The sequence below is a fragment of the Osmia lignaria genome, chromosome 5, assembly GCF_051020975.1.
Source record: "Osmia lignaria lignaria isolate PbOS001 chromosome 5, iyOsmLign1, whole genome shotgun sequence".
NCBI classification, from domain to species: Eukaryota; Metazoa; Arthropoda; class Insecta; order Hymenoptera; family Megachilidae; genus Osmia; species Osmia lignaria.
Window position 1 is genome coordinate 10,376,235 of NC_135036.1, and position 21,121 is coordinate 10,397,355.

Below are 21,121 nucleotides of genomic sequence, written 5' to 3' on the forward strand. Positions count from 1 at the left end.
AGACTATCGTTTAGTTAGATTAATGTTAACATTTATTTTTTAATGAAACATTGAAAAAAAATTCTTTTCTAAAAAAAATTTTATTGAATCATTTCAACGGTATCAGTTGAAATGGTCGCGAAAAATGGTACTCTCTTTGATATCAAAGAATACTTGATGTTCTTATACTTCTAACAATAGTTCCTAATTAATTAAAAAAGACGTAATTTATAGTAAATACATCGTTTAACTTTCAAATACACTTTACCATTTCAAGTTGCATACAGAATTACATTATTTCCATTGATCTATTTAATCGTCACACTTCAAATTATCAGTAAAGTATTAATATTTTAAGGGAAATGTGTGCTGAAGAAAAATATTTCTCGATATTATTGTATGTATCTCTCTCCTCTTTTATTTATAAATAAATTTCACTGTAAATATGTCAGAAATGTATAATGTACAGGAGTGAAACCTACTCTCCCTTTTATGAAATAGGTTCCTTGTTCATGATGTGAGTACCTGTTATTTTCTTTCCATGCATGAATGCATAAGAATATTTGTTTAGCATGATACTTTTATCCAAATTATTCATACTCATCGTCAATATTATAATTTTCTTTGTTTTTATTTTTAAGGAAAAGAATGAAATTACACGACTGCAGATTTAATTAATTTTTAAATTAAGAATAATGAAACATCCCCTTGGAATATACTTTTTTTATAACAGCTTTGTTACATTAACACGTTGACTGTCACGGTAATAGTTAAAAAACCTTCAATTATTAATTATTTGATATAATAATAATTAATTATTAATGACCCATCATAGCAATCAACGTGTTAGTAAAAAAATGATCAATCTCATTTTGTTAACAAGTATCATATCATTTTCTTTGAATTTCGTTCGAACATTATAATTGCCTGATATAATTTTGACATTCTATAGAAACAATTAACTATAAAACCATTGATAGACATTTTCTAACTAATTAACAATATCATCCGCATATTTTAGGATCTCGTAATCTATCAGGAAACCGTAATGATTTCTATGACGATTTGGATTTTATATACGACCGAGACTTTCAAGATGATATCGAAGATGAATTTGTTTCAACTCATCGACGTTATAAGGAACGCGCTGCCGCTGCTTTTGCCGAAGATATGGCTGATATAAGACGCAAACGAAGAGATATGCAGGTTTCACGAAAACTTAAAAGATATTTATTCAATCCTCGAACGATGATAACCAGTCGCTATTAATCAAGACTGAACCTCTCGCTCGATAATGTTTAATATTTAAATACTTTAACTTAAACAAGTGAGTCTGAAAGCATCGTTCGAGGATGAAGGGAGAAAAAAATACTATAAATATCACAAAGTGTACGAAAGGAAATAATAAAACATATTTGTGTGCTGAAACTTGTCGTGAATCCCTTTTACGTTTTCTAATATTTTGCATTTTCAGGATCGTATATTCGATGTAATTGATTTAAACGCTGAAATCGAGAAAGCCAAGAGCACATTGGAGGCAGCGGACGTTGCATTCCAACGACACGCCACGAAATTTGATAACACCTACGATTACGATGACGTGTCATCGAGAAAAGTACTGAGCATGGAGAGTGCAGAAAAAGCACCGCCAAAAACGATTAAATTTGTCAAAGTACCGAACGTCGATATGGAATCTTGCATACCGCAGTCTATAATACCAAGACACGACAGAATCAGTTCGTTAATAGAATCGGCTGAGATTGTAAATCCAATGAACAGTTATGCTTTACAACCATTGAAAAAGAAATTCTTGAAAAGAAAGAAAAGCGTTTCGTTTTAAAACTTTCGAACTAAAACGAACATCTTGACACTTTCGCTACCATGTCATTCGTATGTACACTCTTATCCAATTTTATTATTTTAATAAATCTGTCAAAGAAAATTATTTAATAATATTTTAGAATTAAATAAAAGCGTTAAGTTAATATTTAAAATCTCATACCTGAAGAGAAATATTATTGAATATCTACTTTGTTTTAATTTGAGTGCACCTTTTGATTTATCCTAAAATAGTAATGTAGCAGAGATATTATTATTACTACTACTATTACTATTTTTTTATATATATATATATATATATATATATAATGTATGTATTATATTGTATATTTCCTGTTTGAAATACAGATTATGTATAGTGATACCTTTTCCAATTTTATTATTCTATATACAGAAACAGAATTGCTGATACCATGCATAACGGATGAGTTTTTCTCGTAATACATTGATATTAAATAAATATTTAATTTTTATAAAACATTGTTTCTTTGAAGAAAAATAATTCGAACCATCAGTTTTATTTCCATAACATAAAAATTCGGTTTAAAAACGAAGATTAATGTGTAAATATATTACAATAAAATTTATATCTATGCCACATGGGTCGATTTTAATATACAATAAAGAAAATAAAATCACAAGATTTTTTGATACTTCAAACTATAATATGCCCGAGTGTGATAACTGTAGTATCTAGGTTCGTGTCTCATATTAATGATCTCTCTCATATCCGCTGATCGTTTGAAACTCTTATCAGTGTTCATCTCGTCGTAGGTCCTCATTGCTCGTTCAGCCCATTCTTGGGCACGCGGTGGTTCACGGAATATTCCTCTTTGCCTTTGATTCAGATAATCAATCACGTCATCATAGTAATTTTTCCTGAAAAATATAAATAAACCACCTTGCAATAGTAATCGCGATCAAGAATTTAACCTTCGTTAAGAATACTGTATAATTTACGCGGTAGTACGATACAGGCTCACTTTGGTCCGTAACAACTTACCTATATTCATAAATATAATCGTAATTGAGGAAGAGAGGACGAACCCAATGATGATTGTAATGCGGGGGTTCAATCTTTTCTAATTTTATTTTTGGTTTTTCCCCAGGTGCTGCGGCAGGTGCTGCGCCTTCGGCAGCCCCTTCGGCTGCACCCGCCGCGGTCTCTTCCGCTGGAGTATCCTCGATGTCCCATGGCGCTGGCTCGTCGTCCCACATATTTTCCAAACTTTAAATGACCCTAAAACCCGTACAAATCATATCCTTCTATCCTTCCTATTTTTACTTCTATAGAGACCAGACTGACAGAAGTGTTCCACATCTCCTCCCCCTAACTCATTCGTTCCAGATCAGTTCTTATAGCCTTCTTTTTAAATAAAATGTTACAGCTACTACTCTCAATTGATATAATTAGCTAATGAGATATATTTAAAGAACGAAAATGGGTCACGTTAAGATACAACAACGTGTATGATTGTGACACATCGATTGGTGATTAGAACGAAATAATGGTAAACAATTTAATTCTATTATTCGTCCAAGACGCTCACCGAGTTAGAGAGTAAACTTGTATTGCATTTCAAATTTATTTAAAAGTTTATATAATAAATTTTAAATGGAGATAATTATTTGGAGTTTAAATTTTGATGGAGAAAATTTTAATTACATTGATTGTTAATGAAAAACTCTGACACTTGATTATATCATATACTGTCATTTAATTAATTAAATTCGAAATGTAATTCACTGCTAAACGATCACAATAGCATCTGTTCACTGTCACTTTGAAACTTACGATATTCCAGAACTAAATCACAAAGCACTGTTTAATAGACATAGAAGATAATACCTGTGATACGATGGCCACTCCTCAAAGTACTTCTTCAGACTGAAAAAAAACTACTCCCGCGGACTTTGCCTTGTATCGCTTTTATTTTAGCTTATAAGATTTTCCTTACCTTCCCTCCGGTCTTCCCCTTAAGTAAAACACTGCCCCTCTACCCCAGAGGTGTAGTAAAGAAACAAGGCAGAGAGGGAGGAAGGGGAATGAAAGAGGAGGATTTTTGGCACTGATAGCACTGTGATGATTGTTACCGCACAAGGCAACAAGTAATTTAGTATTTTATTATACACGGTGTCCCATTTAGATGCATTCAGTACCGCGACAGCTTTGCGACAAATGTTCAATTCCAATGCTTAATTATACAAAATTGTGAGTATATTATATTTGTTACATTTTCGTTTTCACTTTTTTAAGTTTAATCGAAGAAACCATAGATGCATGCTTGTTAAACACCGTGGGTCACCCGTGGCCCACGCGGTATTCACCGAGTTAACTTGGTACCCTGGAAACTATTGATAATATTAACAAATATTTTCGATTTCGAGCGTTTAAATATCTGTACTATATTTATAATGAACTTGAAATGGAATATACAAAGTGTTCAAGTTTAATTATTTTAAAACACATTTTATTTTATTTCAAGGGAGAGAAAAGGGTTGCCTATGTGCAGGGGCCTCTAAGATTTCACTGTGATTTAAATTTGGAATACATATTTCACGAACTGTTTTACTTTTTTAAGAAGAATGTACTGAAGAATTAATCTAGTTAAAAAGAAATATACAGTTCTATTTAAAAAAAAAAAAAAAAAGAACGAAAGTGACCTTAAAATCTTTGAAGCGCATCCACTTCCGGAATTGACACATGCATCACATGATGCTCCATTCGGCATCATTTGATTTTGCCACATGAAATTTTCTCTCTCCTCTGTCATTTTAGATTTAACCTTGATCCAGTTGCATATTATCTAATATTTTATTTATATGTTAATCGTATGATTGAATAAAATAATTTTTTGCTATTTATACGTTCTTTTTTCGAATCATTTTTTAAAACGTTTGACAAACGTAAATACAGTTATGATTTACATTACAACTTCTATTTATTTATAGATAACCAGCTATAAAAATTTAAACGCGTATCGATTGATACAATTTTATTTCGAAACAGAATCATTGACACCGTACCCTGGTTTAGTTACTATAAATCACAAGCTGCGTTAAATACGCAAAGTCATAATTTATTATAGAGGTTCTATGTAAAATCTTGTTGTTCAAAGTTTAGAGAATATAGCATCAGACTGTTTTTATTCATTTTATAATGTGGAAAATTACAATTGAGGTTTGATTTTCCTGAACTTAAATCCCCAGTTGCTATAGTGATGGAAAGAGCAAACAAATAAAAGTACTCCATGAAAATGAATCATCTGAAAGAAAAAAATATTATTTCTTATTTTTTAATGTGTTATTTCAATTTTCTTCAACCACTTGCTGCAAATAAAGAAGTAGTTGAATTTTCTCAACCATCAAAATGTAAAAATAATGAATATTTTAATACAGCTTCATTTTCTTGCACACAATGTGATATTAATAAAAACCTAAAACCATCTCCAGATAGTAAGTTAAAAATACATAAATATTTAAAATAACTACTTAAATACTTTATTTTATAGGATTAAGATGTACATGTGATAAATTTAATAAGAGGACCTTAAAGGATGATGCTTTTTATTCCTTAAATGCAACAATTACTGCACATGAAAGCAATTGCACTTCATGTAATAATGCAACCTGTGAATGTACCACTGATGAAATACAAGGTAATTAACATTATTAGAATATGTTGTATTATAAAAGTACTATTATTAATAATATTACAATTATTTTTACAGTAGACAGAAACTTAAACAATACATCAGTAGATATTGTATGTTACAGTACATGTCCTGATAATCATTATCCATCTGTAGATAGATCTAAATGTTTTCAATGCAAGAATCTTGACTACAATTATTATATAGATTATATATATTCAACAAATTACTATTACACAAAAATACAAGATTATTGCCCTTTTAAAGACACCTCTTTGGATAAACAAGATTCAGTAGTTGTATATCAAGTGAAATTTGAAACAGAAAATGTAGACAGCTATTATTTTAGAAATGAATTAGAAATTGCTATGTATTTTTGTAAGGTGAGTAAGAAAATAAAGTAACAAAGTATAAGAAAAAACCATAATGCAAATATTTCTTTCAGAGAAAGAATGAATTAGCATGTGAACATTTATCAAATATGTGTGCCTTGAGTCTTTATGCTAATAATATTGCATGTATACTATTTATGCAACCACTAAAAGCTCCTGTATGGTTATTTTATGATAAAAATAAGACTGCAGCAGTGTTAAAAAGCACACAAATCACACATAAGTATAAGTTAAGGTACAACAATGTATGTAATGTGTATTTCTGTTCACATACTCTATTAAATGTTGTACATTTTTATAATTAAAGTATATTTTCTTTTAGGATAATATACTGAATTTTACAGTTGCTACATTTTCTTTGCACGGTACATTAAAATTTATTGGTACACCAGATATGCCATGTAATTTATTGCAGAATATTAGATTTGGTATAAACTTGGAAAAAAGGTGCAAACTTATCCTTAAAAACTTATTGACTGCAAAAGTAGAGTTACTGACTCCTTATTTAACATTTGTGGAGAATAACAAAAGTTTGATGCATGCATTGCCCATACTTATTAAGAATATTAATAAGGTAAAGAATATAACACTGAATAAGTTATTATACAAAATTATTTTAAAATGTACTTACAATACAATTTTTAAACTATTTCACAGAATGATAATGAAGTATCAACTTGGCAATTGGTAAGAAAATTTTTCTTTGTTGATAATGTTAGTGGCTTTAAAACACTCTCAAATTTTTCAACTGATGAAGTTAAAAGAGCTAATGAATTATCTGTGCTTCGTTATATAAGATCTTTAAATGTTATGTGAGTAGATTTCATTTTTTCTCATAAATGTTGTGACATCATCCATTAAAACAGTATTAAAAAATATTTTTCCAGGATCAATATTCAAATTTCAAAGGATAGAAATAAAATATTTCCACCTTTATTGATTATTGAATATGCTGAGTTAACATATGAACAAATTAGTAAAACCACTGAAGTTACATTAGATTACAGAATTGAATTTATTTTAAACGACAGTACTATTGATAGAAATCTTCAGGTAAAGAAACTTCTCAGGCATTATCATTACATCCTTTTGGAATTCAATTATATTGAAGTATTTTTTTAGATAATCATTGGAGTATTCTCAGGATTAGCTTTTATACTTTCTGGTATAAAAACTTGGAATTATAGTAAACGTCATCATATTTCATTTTTTAACATATACATACTACTTTGGGCTTTCGTTTACGCTGCGGGTACTATAGGAAGCGTAATTATTTTGAGTTTAATCATATTTTGCATATATTTATTTACGTTTTACAAGGGACAAACAATACCGTATATTCTACTTCCTGGAGATATAAATGATGAAACCATTAAAATGTGCACTATACTAGCATTTTCTTTTAAAGTAAGTATATTTAACTGTAAAATGAAAATACGTAATTGTTATAAATCCACTACACAAATGGTTTTTGATTTAGTTTATAGAGATACTTGGATTTATTTGTCAGTATTGGAATATTGATATAGTTTTTCTTGATTGGGAACAACCAAAAGCAATAGATAATCAATTTAAACATGATTCTCTAGATAATACTATGAACAAATTACATGTAAATAAATTTTCAAAAGATAAATACAAAGTGTTACAAACACCATCAGAAATAATAGCAGCTAAAAGAAAGAAAATAATACATCAATTACATAAGCAAAGTAATTCTGCCTATATCGATAAATCTTCTATAGTTGACAAATATGAAACTGATTTTTCACCTCAGTACTCAGAATCAAACATTTCTGTCCAAGAAAAGGGTAATTTTCATAATTTGCCTATCAGTATCTGGAGAACATATTTTATTGCAAATCAATGGTTGAACCTTCAAACACAAAGAAAGATAAGCGTAATAATACAATTAGTTGCTGTTTTATGTACTTTTCAGGTAAATTTACAAGTTTTGAAATAATAGTTTGAAAGCAAAGTGTATAATAGAAATTACATACAAAATTTTAAGTAGGTCATACAACTGTATCCTTGGATTCTTGCAATACCAGAATTAACATCTAATTCTTCAGACAGTAATTACAATTTCATTCTGTATTATACAATATGCATTTTAATATATATTTCGATATATTGTATTCAGTGGGTGGTATCTACTGTTACCTACCAATTATTTATTCCAAATAGGATGCAAGAATTTGTAAAACTATGTTCAGTTGCAAATATCAGTGTATTTATTTTACCATTTAATTATTATGGCTTCTATATTCATGGAAGGTAATGTACATAACAGCAATGCATGAAGATACATAATATTTGTAATTAAATATTATTACTTTATAACAGATCAGTGCATGGATTTGCGGATATAGATTTGCCTACTTTAATGAATAATTTAGAAAAAGAAAAAAACAATTTATGTGCACATAAAGGTCTTGTACCAGGAACAACCCAACAAACTTTCATACTTTCCTTAACACCAACTTTTAAAAATATCTTTCAGAAAATTTTTATAGCAACAAAAATTGTATGTATAACATAATTTTGTATAAGAAGTTCAAAAACTCATTACTTTTATTTTTTTTTCCAGAAACAAAACAATTTTCTGGAACCATATTCTGTTGCTACTATAAATTGGGAGCAAACCTTTAATAGTCAGTTTAAATTAAAACAATTTCTATACAAATTTGTGGATCACTGTTCTAAAGAAGATTACATTATTAAAGAACAACTTTTCTTTGAAAAGTTACTTAACATTTTACTTCCCCACAATGATGAAAAGTCAATTTTTTATATTGGTAATAATTTTTAATATATACCAAAAAAGAAAAGATATACATGAAACTACACTTAATTCGTAATATTTACAGATACTAAGAACTCCTTTGATCAAGTATTATTATGTGGAAATGAGTGGTTGTTAGCAACATTTGAAATTTCCATATTCACTTTTATCATAGTATTATGTGAAGATTGTACATTAGCTATTACAATCACAATATTAATATCTGTATTATTAATTTCATTAGCGCAACATAATAATAAAAGAAATTTAGATAATAATATGCTGTTAGATAAAACATTTCTTATATAATGACTTGAATGCTATCATGTAATTATATATATATATATGATATTTTATACATTTTTTACTAACACTTAATATTTAAGTGCTTCAAGTATTGTATTATATGCATTAAACAAACAGTTTTCAAATCAAAATAAATAATAAATAATAACTGCTACAAACATCTATTTAAATTTAAAATCATAGTTTATTTTTAATGTATAACTGATACAAGGGTAAAAGTACTATTTTATCTTACTATATATATGAACTGTTTTTCTGAATAATCTTAATGATGATCACCATTTTCATGTCCATGGCCATCAACTCCAAGATATTTTTCTACAGCTATGGTTATTAAAAATGCTGGAATTCCAAATATAGCACCCCTCAAAAATGGTACCAGTGCTGTACGTATAGGAGGTCCTGGCAAAGTTGTATAACGCCACACTTCATTTCTCAACCAAGGATCCTTCAGTCCTTTTTCAGCCAATTTTTCTCTAACACGCATCAGTTCTGGTACATCCTCCACTTTGTATATATCAGGACTTGGAACTAGATACGGTGGTTTATGACCATGACCATGGCCTCCCATTTTTACAGAGAAATTTAAATCTGCAAATAATTTACTTTAATAGTTTAATATCTAAGTATACATTATTGCATGTAGAGTATAAACCTTAATAAGTAAGCTATTTCATTGAACAGATGTCAGTCAATAATAAAATATGTATACATTTCTTTTCAATATTTATTGCATTGAAAACCTATGCAACTAAAGACTTAAGTCATTAAAATGAAGGTTAGCTTAACATATATTTTGCACCTGAAAATTATTATCATCTATATTATATATTTCTATTTTCATTTGTTGATTAATATATTAAAAAATTGTATTTATTACTTTACAATAATACTGTAACTAGACTTTACCTTGCAAAGTCTACAATCTGAAGTAAGTAAAAGTCACTCAATAACATATATGCATACTTCATTCAATGTCTTACATAATACAGTGACTACAGATGCGAAAGACTGGATGTCTCTGTTTTCGAGGGGTCATGTTTTATGGGGTCCAGGACACCGCCGGATGAAATTAGGTATGCATGCAGAGAGCACACCTACATGAAACTAGCCGGAAGGAATAATAAAACATGATTATTTTTAATTTTTCTTAATTTTTTTACTTCCGTCTGCACCCATTATATCTCTTATTCCACTACATCTCTGCATCCTCATATCACTGCATTCCTTACATCCCAGCAACCCTGATATCTCTGCATCCCTTACACCTCTGCATTCTTTCATCCTTACATTCTTCTCATCCATACATTCTTTCCATCCCTACATTCCTTTCATTCCTTACATCGCTTCATCCCTTATATTCCTACATTCCTTGCATCTCTTTATCCCTTACATCCCGACATTCATTACATCTCTGCTTCCCTTACATCCCTGCATTCCTCATATCTCTACATCCCTTACATCTCTGCATTCCTCACATTCCTGCCTTCTTTATATCCTAACATCCCTTACATCCCTGCATCCCTTACATCCCTGCATTCCTTACATCCCTGCATCCCTTACATCCCTGCATTCCTTACATCCCTGCAACCCTTACATCCCTGCATCCCTTACATGCCTGTATGCTTTACATCCTTGTATCACTTATATTCCTGCATTCCATACATCCCAGTACCTCCCTGAAATGAAGTTGAAATTTTCGAGAATTTCGCGAAAATTTCGAAAAAAACAGCGCCCCCTAGCGGCAAAAATGCGAACTAAAATTTCGACGTCGAATCAGCGCCCTCTGGTTTTGGAAAAGGGAACTAAATCTTGCTCCATTTCTGGCCCTCTGGCGACAAAAATGTGAACTAAATTTTCGATGTCGAGTCAGCGCCCTCTGGTTTTGGAAAAGGGAACTAAATCTTGCTCCATTTCTGGCCCTCTGGCGACAAAAATGTGAACTAAATTTTCGATGTCGAGTCAGCGCCATCTGGTTTTGGAAAAAGGAACTAAATCGTGCTCCATTTTTGGCCCTCTGGCGGCAAAAATGTGAACTAAAATTTCGATGTCAAATCAGCGCCATCTGGTTTTGGAAAAAGGAACTAAATCATGCTCCATTTTTTGCCCTCTGGCGGCAAAAATGTGAACTAAAATTTCGATGTCGAATCAGCGCCCTCTGGTGCCGAAAAAAGGAACTAACTTGCCTTTACTTACCTTTACTTACCTTTACTTACCTTTACTGGAAGCAGTCTTTGTAATATATTTATTATAAGGGATGTAGGGATGAACAGAATGCAGGGATGAAGAGATGTAAGGAATGTAGGGATGAACAGAATGTAGGGATGAAAGATGTAAGGAATGTAGGGATGAACAGAATGTAGGGATGAAGAGATGTAAGGAATGTAGGGATGAAAAGAATGTAGAGATGAAAAGAATGTAGAGATGAAAAGAATGTAGGGATGAAAAGAATGTATGGATGAAAAGAATATAGGGATGAAAAGAATATTGGGATGAAAAGAATATTGGGATGAAAAGAATGTAGGGATGGAAAGAATGTAGGTTTGAAAAGAATGTAGGTTTGAAAAGAATGTAGGGATGAAAAGAATGCAGAGATGTAAGGGATGCAGAGATGTAACGGAACGAGGGATGTAAAGGAATACCGTAGGGGCCCGGGGCTGGGGCCTCGGTTTCCACTGCACGCGGTCCGAGAAGTGCCGGCATCGGGTGTGGCCCCCGATGTCGGCGAAATTTGGCCCATGGTGGAGAGTCAAAGGATCCTCCCTGCCGCCCTAGTGCAGGCCGCCGTGGTGGTTTTAGTGGGTAAAAATCCCACACTACCTCCGGCCCCTCCCCAGGGGGGCTGAAGGTGTCTTTCTGAAGATTTCCACCACGTTAAAAAAAAAAAAAAAAAAAAAAAAGGGGTATTTAAGGGTTGCAGGAATGCTGGGATGGAAGGAATGCAGGGATGTAAGGGATACTGAGATGGCCTTGGCCTATAATGAGGGATAAAATTATATAAATAACTAGAAAAAGTAAAATAAATGGGGTCCTCGACTATAAGACCCTAAAGAGGAATATAATCATAAATGTTATTCCTCTTCGATCGGCTTATTTAATATGCAAAAATAAGTAAAAAAAGTAAATAAAGTAAATTAAATAAACTCTGGAAAAAAATTATACTTATTGTGCCCTCTTCATACGGACCTGATACCATATTCGGATATTAAGCAGCTACAATTATTTATTAAAAACAAACTTGTAAATAATTAAGATGTTATTCACTCACAAACAATGAAAATAATATATTTGTAAATCACAAACGATTTCCAATCAATTACAGTTATCAGTTGTCACAAAATCTGTTTATTATTAAAAATTACTAAATTGTTTCGGCTCACATCATGATTTAAATAAAATTGCTAATTACAAAAGAATTAATTTGTTACAAATGTTAAAAATAGACACACAATCAATTACAAACGATTTACAAACGAAATACACTAAGAAACATTAAAAATAATCATATTTTATAATTCCTTACGGTTAGCTGCATGTAGGTTACTAAAATATTATCGTCGCGGGGTTCTGAGGACCCCGAAGCTCTGTGGATGCTGCATACTAAAACAATACTGTATTGGGGTTCTAAGAACCCCGAGCACCGACGATTCCGTATACCTAAATTATATTGTCGTGGGGTTCTAAGAACCCCGAGCACCGACCATTCTGCATTCCTAAATTATATTGTCTTTGGGGTTCTAAGGACCCCAAGCACCGACGATTCTGTATACCTAAATTATATACTCTGGGGGTTCTAAAGACCCCAAGCATTGGCGATTGTGTATACCGAAATTATATTGTTTCGGGGTTCTAAAGACCCCAAGCACAGACGATTCTGTATATCTAAATTACATTGTCTCGGGGTTCTAAGGACCCCAAGCACCGACGATTCTGTATATCTAAATTATAATGTCTCGGGGTTCTAAGGACCCCAAGTAAGTAGCGAAATATAAGACCTAAAAACGAACAAATCGTGAAACTCACTTGTTCGGAATAGTGATGGGTTAGAGCGGATCTAGCGAAATATAAGAACGAAAAACAAACAAATCGTGAAACTCACTTGTTCGGAATAGTGATGGGTTTGACCGGATCTAGCGAAATATAAGAACGAAAAACGAACAAATCGTGAAACTCACTTGTTCGGGATAGTGATGGGTTTGACTGGATCTAGCGAAATATAAGAACGAAAAACGAACAAATCGTGAAACTCACTTGTTCGGGATAGTGATGGGTTTGACCTGGTTTGATCCTGGGGTGTCTAGGACCCCGAAGCACCAGTAACACTATTTGCATACACCTACATGAAGCTGGCCAGAAGGAATAATGAAATATGATTATTTTTAATTTTTCTTAGTGTATTTCGTTTGTAAATCGTTTGTGATGGATTGTGAGTCTATTTTTAACGTTTGTGACAAATTAGTTCTTTTGTAATTAGCAATTTTATTTCAGTAAGCACAGCCGGTATGATAATCGTGGCTGTTTTACCAGTCCTTCTTTTACCGCACCACACACGAAAATAAAGGCACGTCCAATTTTCTGCCTGTGTAACCACTGGTAAAGGCATGCCCAGTCTTGTTAAATCTGTAGTCACTGCACTGTGAAACATAATTGGTAGTCGTTACAAGCTCCCTTACATTTTTGATAGATTTCTATGAAGTATAAATTTAAAGAAACATTAACAGAATGGTGAAGTAATGTTGAAATTAGAAAATGGCGAAAATTATAAAAGAATCCGAATCGTTTTCTTCGATTCTAATTTGCGAATATTGCGCTAACCTTACGTTCAAGCAAATTGAAGATTTTGTAAGGTGGGTCTGTGCGTTCAAAGTCTACCTACAATGAAATATAAATATAAATTTGCTTTTATATTAAGCAGTTTTTTAATACAGATCGAATTATTTAAAATTCTCGATTTTACGTTAACGAATGTTTTATTCGTATTTATCTAATTTATGTGTACAATTGTAGCTATTGGTGATAACATATTTCCTAATATGCTATAGTCTGTGAAACGTAATACAATATTTTGCACTGTTATCAGTTATTATTATATTATAATGCAATATTTTTTCAGACATTTAAGGGATCAGCATTGCTCTAGAGAAGGAGGTTCATTCGTCTGTCTATATGGTTATAATGGAGTGTGTACCAGTCTTCCTGTGGAGGGTGTCTCAGACAAAGATTATGTAGCACATGCTACTAAACACGCAATAATGCAACAACAGCGTAAAAGGAATGGGCATTTATTAGAACCTTCATCCTCATGGACTGTTTATTCAGCAGCTCAAAATTTACCAGCTGTTCTAAATGATCCATTTAAAGGAAAACAAAGTAACTTTTTAACTCGTACTTGGGGAGATAGTTTTGTAGAAAAAGTTGATATACCTAAAAGTCCATACCTTCCTGAAATCACATTACAACATTTTGAATCGTATTTAAAAAAGATTGCAAGGGTAAGTGATTTATTGTTTGATAAGAATTAAGTTTGATACGAAAAAGAATGAACGTTTTATTTACAGAGATATCGAAAACATTTTCGTATGAATTCAAGCGTTAACGCGCCGACTACACCTAACGAACTGCTACAGACTTTTCCAAATTTAAGAAAAGTTAAATCTTTAGGTACGAATAGCATTGTTATACTTACGAGTTATTATTTTTATCGTAACGAATATTAATTTCAGATCGAGTGCAGTTTGATTTATCAAGTATTCCAAAAATTTTTTTAACGCCTAATCTAGATCTTTCGCAGAAAGATAATTTTTACGCCGTATTTCCATTTGCGAAAAGCGGATTGTTAAACGAAGATTCTAATATTGTTATGCATGTAAAACAGATGCAAGAAAAGGTATATTAATGGTTATTAACGTTACATCAGGTTTAAAAAATAAGACAACTAATAGATATTAAATTCATTTTTATAATAGTTAAGTCATTATTTAGATGTTGTGGAAGTTAGAATAGCGGAACAAGTCGCTTCCAAGTCTCAGGCATTTTTTCATGCTATGACATCTCATGATGCTCTAATGGAACAACTTACGCAAACGATTACAGTTTTAAAAGCTCTTAGGAAAAATATTCATCAAGTTGATAAACATCTAGTCAACGATTCTTTAGAAATTTTACGGTAAGTAACAAACGCGTATTATGCATATTGAATATAATATTTAATTTCAAGATAAATTTTTCAGTTTGGAACGAGCAAGATCCAATCGTTTACTGGTTCAAAAAAAATTAAAGCTAATGGCTACTGTGCATCAAAGTCAGCCAATGATACAGTTATTGTTATCTACACCAGACTATGTCGCGGCATTAGATCTCATTGCTACAACACAAGAAATACTTTTACAAGAATTGAATGGGGTGCATAGTTTTAGGTATTTACATAAAATAGAAGTAATTTGAAAAAAAAAAAAAGAACGTGAACACGTACAGTATTTTTTATGTTTAGGCATTTGAGTTCTCAGTTAACCGAAATGGAGAAACTCGTAGATAAAATGTTATCTACCGAATTCCAAAGATACGCGACCGCAGATTTAAATAGACCTTTAGGAGGAGAAAATACTGTCCTGGATGGTGTAAGTATACGTATAATTTTGTACGTCTTATAAACCTAGTTCGTAGCAAACAAACCGTCGTCCATCTCTTCCCAGTGAGATCATTTGTACATACATCCTCAACAAACAGGATAAACTTGTTTCCATCATTTCTGGTCTCCTACGACAAAAACAATTTCAATTTGTGGATACGTATAAAGAAGAAGCCGTGACAACAGTACGAGCTGTAACTAAGCAACGAGTGATAGAAGCTTTAGCAGCAAGCGATTGTTGCAGCGATCAACAAGCTGCGGCCTTAGAAGTTGGTGGACTTTCGCTCGCGGAAAGATTAACGTTACTTCATAATGCTATACAATCCTTAACGTTCCTTCTCATCCGAATTAAGGTACATGTATAAGATCTGATAATACTGTATGTAAGAAAATGATTTAAAGAAGTCATCGATATTTAACGTAATGGACATTTATAGGCTGTTCATAGTGTAATGCAAGATACAGTAGATCTTGCTGCTGGTCGAGTATGCGACGGCTCGTTCGATGACGCTATACCTGATCGTTTATTAACTCCGGCAGAACATTCGCGAGTAACGACCAAACTCAATGACATGATAATTTCCATTTGTGATTATTGTCACGAGCGAATGGGAAATCTGCTTTCCGCAGGTACAAATGACAAAGAGAAATCACAAAACGAGAAAGATAAAGGAAATAATGAAAATCAAAATAATAAAGTAGAAGAGAAGGAAAGTCAAAATTGGAATGATAAATCTTCTTGGTTAAGTAAGAGGGCGACAACAAATCAAGTATGTCAGTTAGCCAATTTGGTAGAAGAATTTACTGAAACTTGTGAGAAACTTTGTGGAAAACAATGTACGGGATTACGATCCGCGTTTAAGGTACATTTTAATTTATGAATCATGTATTTGCCTACTATTAGAGTGAACCTGGGGTTCTTTCACCTAAATTTTCTATGTTACAGGCTCAAGCTAGTAAGTTTATTCAAAGATTTCACATCGAACTTAAAACAAAGCTCACTCTTTTATTGGAATCCGAAAGATGGAAACGAGCTGATGTGCCAGAAGAATTTCAATCGTTGGTAACATACGTGTACGAAAATAAATGTTTTCCGCTAACTTTATTGAAAGTAGAGGACAGAGTGAAAAAAGGTGGTATTCAAACCTTCATTGTAGTAGGGGACGAGAAATATGCTGTTGTAGGTACAGCTTTAATGCTTATTCAAATGATTCAGGAATATTGCAGGTAACGTTTAAATATTGTAACTAAATTCTATATCTTTCATGATGTACTAAATTATATTTATATGTTTAGAACTGGCAGTGAATTGATTGCTTTGTCCGGAACAATCGGAAGGCATTTAGCCGAATTATTACGGCATTATAATTCTCGTTGTTGTCAACTTGTTCTCGGGGCAGAAGCAATGCAAGTTGCTGGTTTAAAGAGCATTACTAGTACGATACTTGTGTTAGCAGCGCGTAGTTTAAAATTGATTCTGTGGTTTATGCCTTTCGTAAAGTCGCATTTTCAGAGTAAGTTCAATTTTACGTATACAGCATTAAGATGACTAGCAAGATATTAATTTATCGATCTGTGTAAATAGATCTTGCGGAGCAAAATCCTAGTCGCGGATATGGTGCATCTAGTATAAGTGGTGGTGTTGCTTTGTTGGATAGCGTCGAAAGAGATATTCATGCTCACATAAAGGAAATTGAGAGTAAGATTCTTACTATCGTTGACAATCTATTGGGTGGTCAAATATCAAAATGGACAGCTAGGCCACCGGTACCATCGAAATCGTTTAGAAAGATTTCTAGGTAAATATCGTTTCATTCGTTCACGTTATACGACCATGAACATTAATCTGAATTAATCATAAATATTGATTATTTATCACAGTTATTTAATAAAACTTCACGAAGCAGTTTCTGGAATTCTCCCACCCGTTGAAGTACAAACTCTGTATCGTACAGTAAACACATCTTTCAAAGAAAAACTTAGAGAGCAATTAGTCAAAATGAATATAGTAAATAATGGCGGGCCACAACACGGTGTTGTTACATCTGAACTTACATTTTATCTTGAAGCATTACGAAAATTGAAAGTGTTACCGACTAACGAGTTGGATGATAATTGGATGAGTGACATATGGACCAGATAACATGCAGAGCGTGTGATATATTGCATAATAGAAGCGATGAAATATTGTAGAAAAAGGTGACTAATCTTTACTGTCGTCTTCCCTTATATAAATTCATATCTCAATAATTTTGTTGAATTTTTAAAACATATGGTGTGTAATGGTACTATTCATATAAATATTTGCAATTATTTTACTTGTAAGGTTTTATGAAACATAAGCTGAGTTTATACATATTAAGGAATTCAGAAAAAGCATTTTTTATATTAGATATTTTAGCACTTGTAATATATCTCAAATTAATATAATTTTGCGTGATGCGCATAAATTGTATAATAGAAGGACCAACTTTTCATTATCAACTTATTTATTTATTTCTTCTTTTTCGTGAAAGATTCAATCTTTTTAAAATTAGAATTTTTGGGGAAAGAATAAAGAATCATTGCAAATGTACTGCCAGATTAATTCTGGCAATAACCACCTGAACATTTTTATATAATATGTACTGTTTTCATTAATTTATTTTCATTAATAGATTATTAACAGTAAAAATGATTTATTATTGAACACAAATCTGCAACAATTTTATAAGTAAACCTTTTCGTGTTACCATGGCACCCAGTGTATAAACATTCTCATAACCTGTGCACACCCAGGAAAGTGTTATTGTGTATCAATTATAACATTTAATCACGTTTAATAACATTGTACTCAATGGCAGATCAAAATTTGTACGTATTTATCTACATTTATTGTTAGGAATTCTAATTCCTAAAAACTCCTTATTATCAAAATTTCTTTATTGAATTTGAAATTCATTTGTTAAAACACTTTTAATACCTTGCATTATATGTATGTACAGTTGCACATTGATCTACACGTTACTTTTTTTTTTTTCATTTCAATTGTTAACTGTAACTGTGAAATGCAGTAATTATGTTGTAGCTGAACCGATGGAAATATCAAAATATTATATGATTATGTTCTAGAGATGAAAATATTAGGAACACCGCATTATCCCTTTGTTTTGAAGAAGAACAACGACGTAAAACCGACGGAAACGAATCACACGAACGTTCAATCATCATTGTTGGTAGCAAGAATGTTGTACGTAATGTTATAAGTAAAAAATACTAAATAATGTTTTCAAACACTTATATGCCTTGTGTATACGAAAAAAGAAATATGAATTCTTAGGGTAAAACGACGATCGTACATCGGTTTCTTGAAAAGGACGAGACACCAAAGCCAACTATCGCGATTGATTACTCCTACGGTCGTAAAATCGGAAAGAGTTTAGTAAGTTTTTATAACAATTTCGTTGTAAACTACAAATTGAATAAAACAAGTTACTCCAAGTGAAGAAACTATAATGATGGATTAACACGTTTTAATTGTCGGTAGTAAATTGTATATATTTCTATTGTTCACTGGGGTGTACAGTCTAATTAGTTACCTTGATATATTAATAACAGGAAGATAATCAATTTATGATGAAAATATAGTTCCGGAAATGTCAAAGCCAAACAACTGTTAGCAATTGTTATTTTTATCTAAAAAAATACCTAACAAACTGTAAAGAAATTATATTAAAAATATGAAAGTAAATTTGCTTACACAAATAAGTACCCGCATCTGTTATGATTATTAAGAAAAATGTTCAACTCTCAACCTTTTCTCATCGGTGCAGATGAAAAATATCGTTCACATTTGGGAAATAGGATACTCGACTTCTTCGTTAGTATCAGCTGCAATGACTGGCTTGTCTTTGACTCATTCTCCTGCTCATACCACGTTATTAATAATGTTGGACTTGTCGCAACCAGAATCTTTGTGGATCACATTCGAAGAAATTTTCTCAGTAATTCATAGCGCTATGAAAATGAGTTACGATGATAAAACGATTCAGGAACTTAAACAACGACGAATTAATGAACGGAAAAAAGCATTGGAAAAAGAAGTTGATCCATTTCCATTGAAGTTATGCATTATCGGAGGAAAATACGATCAGTTTAAGGTATCGACATGCTCTATTTTTTCGCTAAAAAATGATGTTACAAATGACAAACGTTTGGTAATTTTCAAAAGGGTTTAGACACGGGTACCAAAGAATTAATCGGGAAAACGTTGAGAGCTATAGCTCATACTTTAGGAGCAGGTCTCTATTATCATTCTTCTAAAGATAAGACCCTCGTACGACAAACTAAAGACGTATTATCTCATCATGGATTTGACACCCAACTTTCGTGAGTTTCCGTCTTAGATATCTTGCTATCGATAATAATATTGTGATATTAACACGTGCGTTCCTTTCGAACAATTACAAATCAGTAATAGCAGGTGCACAGATTTCGAGAAACCGTTAGCAATACCAACCGGTACGGATTGTTTCTCGTCAATCGATTTACAATTTCCTCCAACGCGTCCTGCAGCTATATTGGACGCCATCAAACACGTTTACATTGCTCGTATCCCGCAGCAGTCGAAGAATAACGATATCTTAAAAGATCCTAGTAACGACTCTAATTTTAACGAGCCAATCATTGATAGATTACGAGCTCAGAGAGAAGAGGTACGCTATTACATTGCTTTACTTATACAGGGTGTCCCTGAAACAAAAGATGATTTTCTTAACACTTTCATAAACGTAACGAACGGGTGTCGTTATCGTCGTAAAATGATACGATGCTGGTTTAATTAGCGGTACACGGTTCTGGACGCCCCTTCCGAATGATTTAATTTACGACATTGTTACATCGCGATCAAAAATCCGACGCTCGATTTTCTCCAGTCCTCGAAGGTAGTTTTGAAATCATCCCCCCTCGGGGATTCCTTTTTCGCTAAATCATCCCCCTAGGTTTCTGGAAGCGGAGGTTCGAAACTTCGAGCTCGCCGAGTGCTGTGTTATCTACTTCTTTCATCGGTGATGACATAAGTGTTAATGACCTATCGAAATAATGAATATCAAAATTGTGTTTGATATGCAGACGTTGATGGAACATTTTTGAAGGTCATTTTTTCAGAGGCACCTTGTACGTCGTAGAAAAATACAGAACTCTCGTTCACTTTGCGAATGTTTTATCGATTAAGTTATTTTCAGTCCCTGTTAAAATACTTTCGATGTGTTATTAATGTACAACTTTCTCTTTCTAATAATGAAAAAATTGTTTTAAGGAAATTGGTATTCTACTCCACGATATGCTGGAAGGCCGAACACCGCAAATTCTTATCCCAGATCCATCGTAGATGGGAATAACACCTGCGGACATTGGAGAAATGATACTTATCGCGTATATTTGATTTTGCAAAATCTAAAAAGAATGTTCAAAAATGAATTACAGATTTATGAAAATATTATAACTAAAATTCAATATGTTATTAATAAAATCGTTAAGAAATTTCACAAATCTTTTCATA

The 21,121-nt window shown here is 32.2% G+C and overlaps 5 protein-coding genes across 13 annotated transcripts; 3 read left to right on the forward strand and 2 right to left on the reverse strand.

Moving 5' to 3' along the window:
* Positions 1-62: 62 nt before the first annotated feature.
* LOC143305354 (uncharacterized) lies at positions 63-1,997 on the forward strand. Its single transcript, XM_076688499.1, has 2 exons — positions 63-1,185; positions 1,454-1,997. Exons 1-2 carry the CDS (start codon positions 1,150-1,152, stop codon positions 1,817-1,819), a joined length of 402 nt encoding a protein of 133 aa, XP_076544614.1. The 5' UTR covers positions 63-1,149; the 3' UTR covers positions 1,820-1,997.
* Positions 1,998-2,167: 170 nt separating this feature from the next.
* fln (flightin) lies at positions 2,168-3,883 on the reverse strand. Of its 2 annotated transcripts, none has more exons than XM_076688498.1 (3): positions 3,777-3,883; positions 2,822-3,058; positions 2,168-2,697 (listed from the first exon to the last, which is right to left on the reverse strand). In XM_076688498.1, the coding sequence occupies exons 2-3, from the start codon at positions 3,034-3,036 to the stop codon at positions 2,454-2,456; spliced, it is 459 nt and encodes a 152-aa protein (XP_076544613.1). In that variant the 5' UTR covers positions 3,037-3,058; positions 3,777-3,883; the 3' UTR covers positions 2,168-2,453. The 2 variants fall into 2 exon arrangements, with proteins under 2 accessions (XP_076544613.1, XP_034180962.2); XM_034325071.2 differs by having other exon boundaries at positions 3,668-3,824.
* Positions 3,884-4,762: 879 nt separating this feature from the next.
* LOC117604697 (meckelin) lies at positions 4,763-8,957 on the forward strand. Of its 2 annotated transcripts, none has more exons than XM_034325064.2 (13): positions 4,763-5,274; positions 5,331-5,477; positions 5,550-5,854; positions 5,917-6,108; positions 6,186-6,437; positions 6,521-6,675; positions 6,751-6,916; positions 6,986-7,270; positions 7,344-7,802; positions 7,878-8,140; positions 8,210-8,390; positions 8,454-8,661; positions 8,734-8,957. In XM_034325064.2, exons 1-13 carry the CDS (start codon positions 5,070-5,072, stop codon positions 8,955-8,957), a joined length of 3,042 nt encoding a protein of 1,013 aa, XP_034180955.2. In that variant the 5' UTR covers positions 4,763-5,069. The 2 variants fall into 2 exon arrangements, with proteins under 2 accessions (XP_034180955.2, XP_076544610.1); XM_076688495.1 differs by having other exon boundaries at positions 5,553-5,854.
* On the reverse strand, positions 8,733-10,668 carry ND-B12 (NADH dehydrogenase [ubiquinone] 1 beta subcomplex subunit 3). 4 transcript variants are annotated; one of them, XM_034325074.2, is made up of 3 exons: positions 10,573-10,668; positions 9,757-10,061; positions 8,733-9,545 (listed from the first exon to the last, which is right to left on the reverse strand). In XM_034325074.2, the coding sequence occupies exon 3, from the start codon at positions 9,523-9,525 to the stop codon at positions 9,220-9,222; it is 306 nt and encodes a 101-aa protein (XP_034180965.1). In that variant the 5' UTR covers positions 9,526-9,545; positions 9,757-10,061; positions 10,573-10,668; the 3' UTR covers positions 8,733-9,219. The 4 variants fall into 4 exon arrangements, with proteins under 4 accessions (XP_034180965.1, XP_076544615.1, XP_034180964.1 ...); XM_076688500.1 differs by having other exon boundaries at positions 9,864-10,061; positions 10,573-10,661; XM_034325073.2 differs by lacking the exon at positions 10,573-10,668 and having other exon boundaries at positions 9,864-10,074.
* Positions 10,669-13,340: 2,672 nt separating this feature from the next.
* Positions 13,341-19,254, forward strand: scat (VPS54 subunit of GARP complex scat). Of its 4 annotated transcripts, XM_076688521.1 has the most exons (15): positions 13,342-13,801; positions 14,068-14,446; positions 14,513-14,615; positions 14,678-14,841; positions 14,921-15,120; positions 15,185-15,370; positions 15,445-15,571; positions 15,681-15,935; positions 16,020-16,445; positions 16,529-16,809; positions 16,879-17,096; positions 17,168-17,381; positions 17,464-17,781; positions 18,694-18,811; positions 18,902-19,254. In XM_076688521.1, the coding sequence occupies exons 1-13, from the start codon at positions 13,704-13,706 to the stop codon at positions 17,723-17,725; spliced, it is 2,913 nt and encodes a 970-aa protein (XP_076544636.1). In that variant the 5' UTR covers positions 13,342-13,703; the 3' UTR covers positions 17,726-17,781; positions 18,694-18,811; positions 18,902-19,254. The 4 variants fall into 4 exon arrangements, with proteins under 4 accessions (XP_034181847.2, XP_076544636.1, XP_034181846.2 ...); XM_034325956.2 differs by lacking the exons at positions 18,694-18,811; positions 18,902-19,254 and adding an exon at positions 18,240-18,372 and having other exon boundaries at positions 13,341-13,801; XM_034325955.2 differs by having other exon boundaries at positions 18,694-19,254.
* The last annotated feature ends 1,867 nt before the right edge of the window (positions 19,255-21,121 follow it).

What these genes read in the sequence shown, in the direction of transcription:
- LOC143305354 (XM_076688499.1), top strand. Translation starts at nt 1,150, where the DNA reads ATGGCTGATATAAGACGCAAACGAAGAGATATGCAG. An exon ending in GCAAACGAAGAGATATGCAG is followed by an intron (nt 1,186 to 1,453) that starts GTTTCACGAAAA and finishes TTGCATTTTCAG; the next exon opens with GATCGTATATTCGATGTAAT.
- fln (XM_076688498.1), bottom strand. Translation starts at nt 3,036, where the DNA reads ATGTGGGACGACGAGCCAGCGCCATGGGACATCGAGGATACTCCAGCG. An exon ending in GATTATATTTATGAATATAG is followed by an intron (nt 2,698 to 2,821) that starts GTAAGTTGTTAC and finishes TATATTTTTCAG; the next exon opens with GAAAAATTACTATGATGACG.
- LOC117604697 (XM_034325064.2), top strand. Translation starts at nt 5,070, where the DNA reads ATGAAAATGAATCATCTGAAAGAAAAAAATATTATTTCTTATTTTTTA. An exon ending in CCTAAAACCATCTCCAGATA is followed by an intron (nt 5,275 to 5,330) that starts GTAAGTTAAAAA and finishes TTTATTTTATAG; the next exon opens with GATTAAGATGTACATGTGAT. An exon ending in TACTAGCATTTTCTTTTAAA is followed by an intron (nt 7,271 to 7,343) that starts GTAAGTATATTT and finishes TTTTTGATTTAG; the next exon opens with TTTATAGAGATACTTGGATT.
- ND-B12 (XM_034325074.2), bottom strand. Translation starts at nt 9,525, where the DNA reads ATGGGAGGCCATGGTCATGGTCATAAACCACCGTATCTAGTTCCAAGT.
- scat (XM_034325956.2), top strand. Translation starts at nt 13,704, where the DNA reads ATGGCGAAAATTATAAAAGAATCCGAATCGTTTTCTTCGATTCTAATT. An exon ending in CGTAAAGTCGCATTTTCAGA is followed by an intron (nt 17,097 to 17,167) that starts GTAAGTTCAATT and finishes CTGTGTAAATAG; the next exon opens with ATCTTGCGGAGCAAAATCCT. An exon ending in TCGTTTAGAAAGATTTCTAG is followed by an intron (nt 17,382 to 17,463) that starts GTAAATATCGTT and finishes TATTTATCACAG; the next exon opens with TTATTTAATAAAACTTCACG.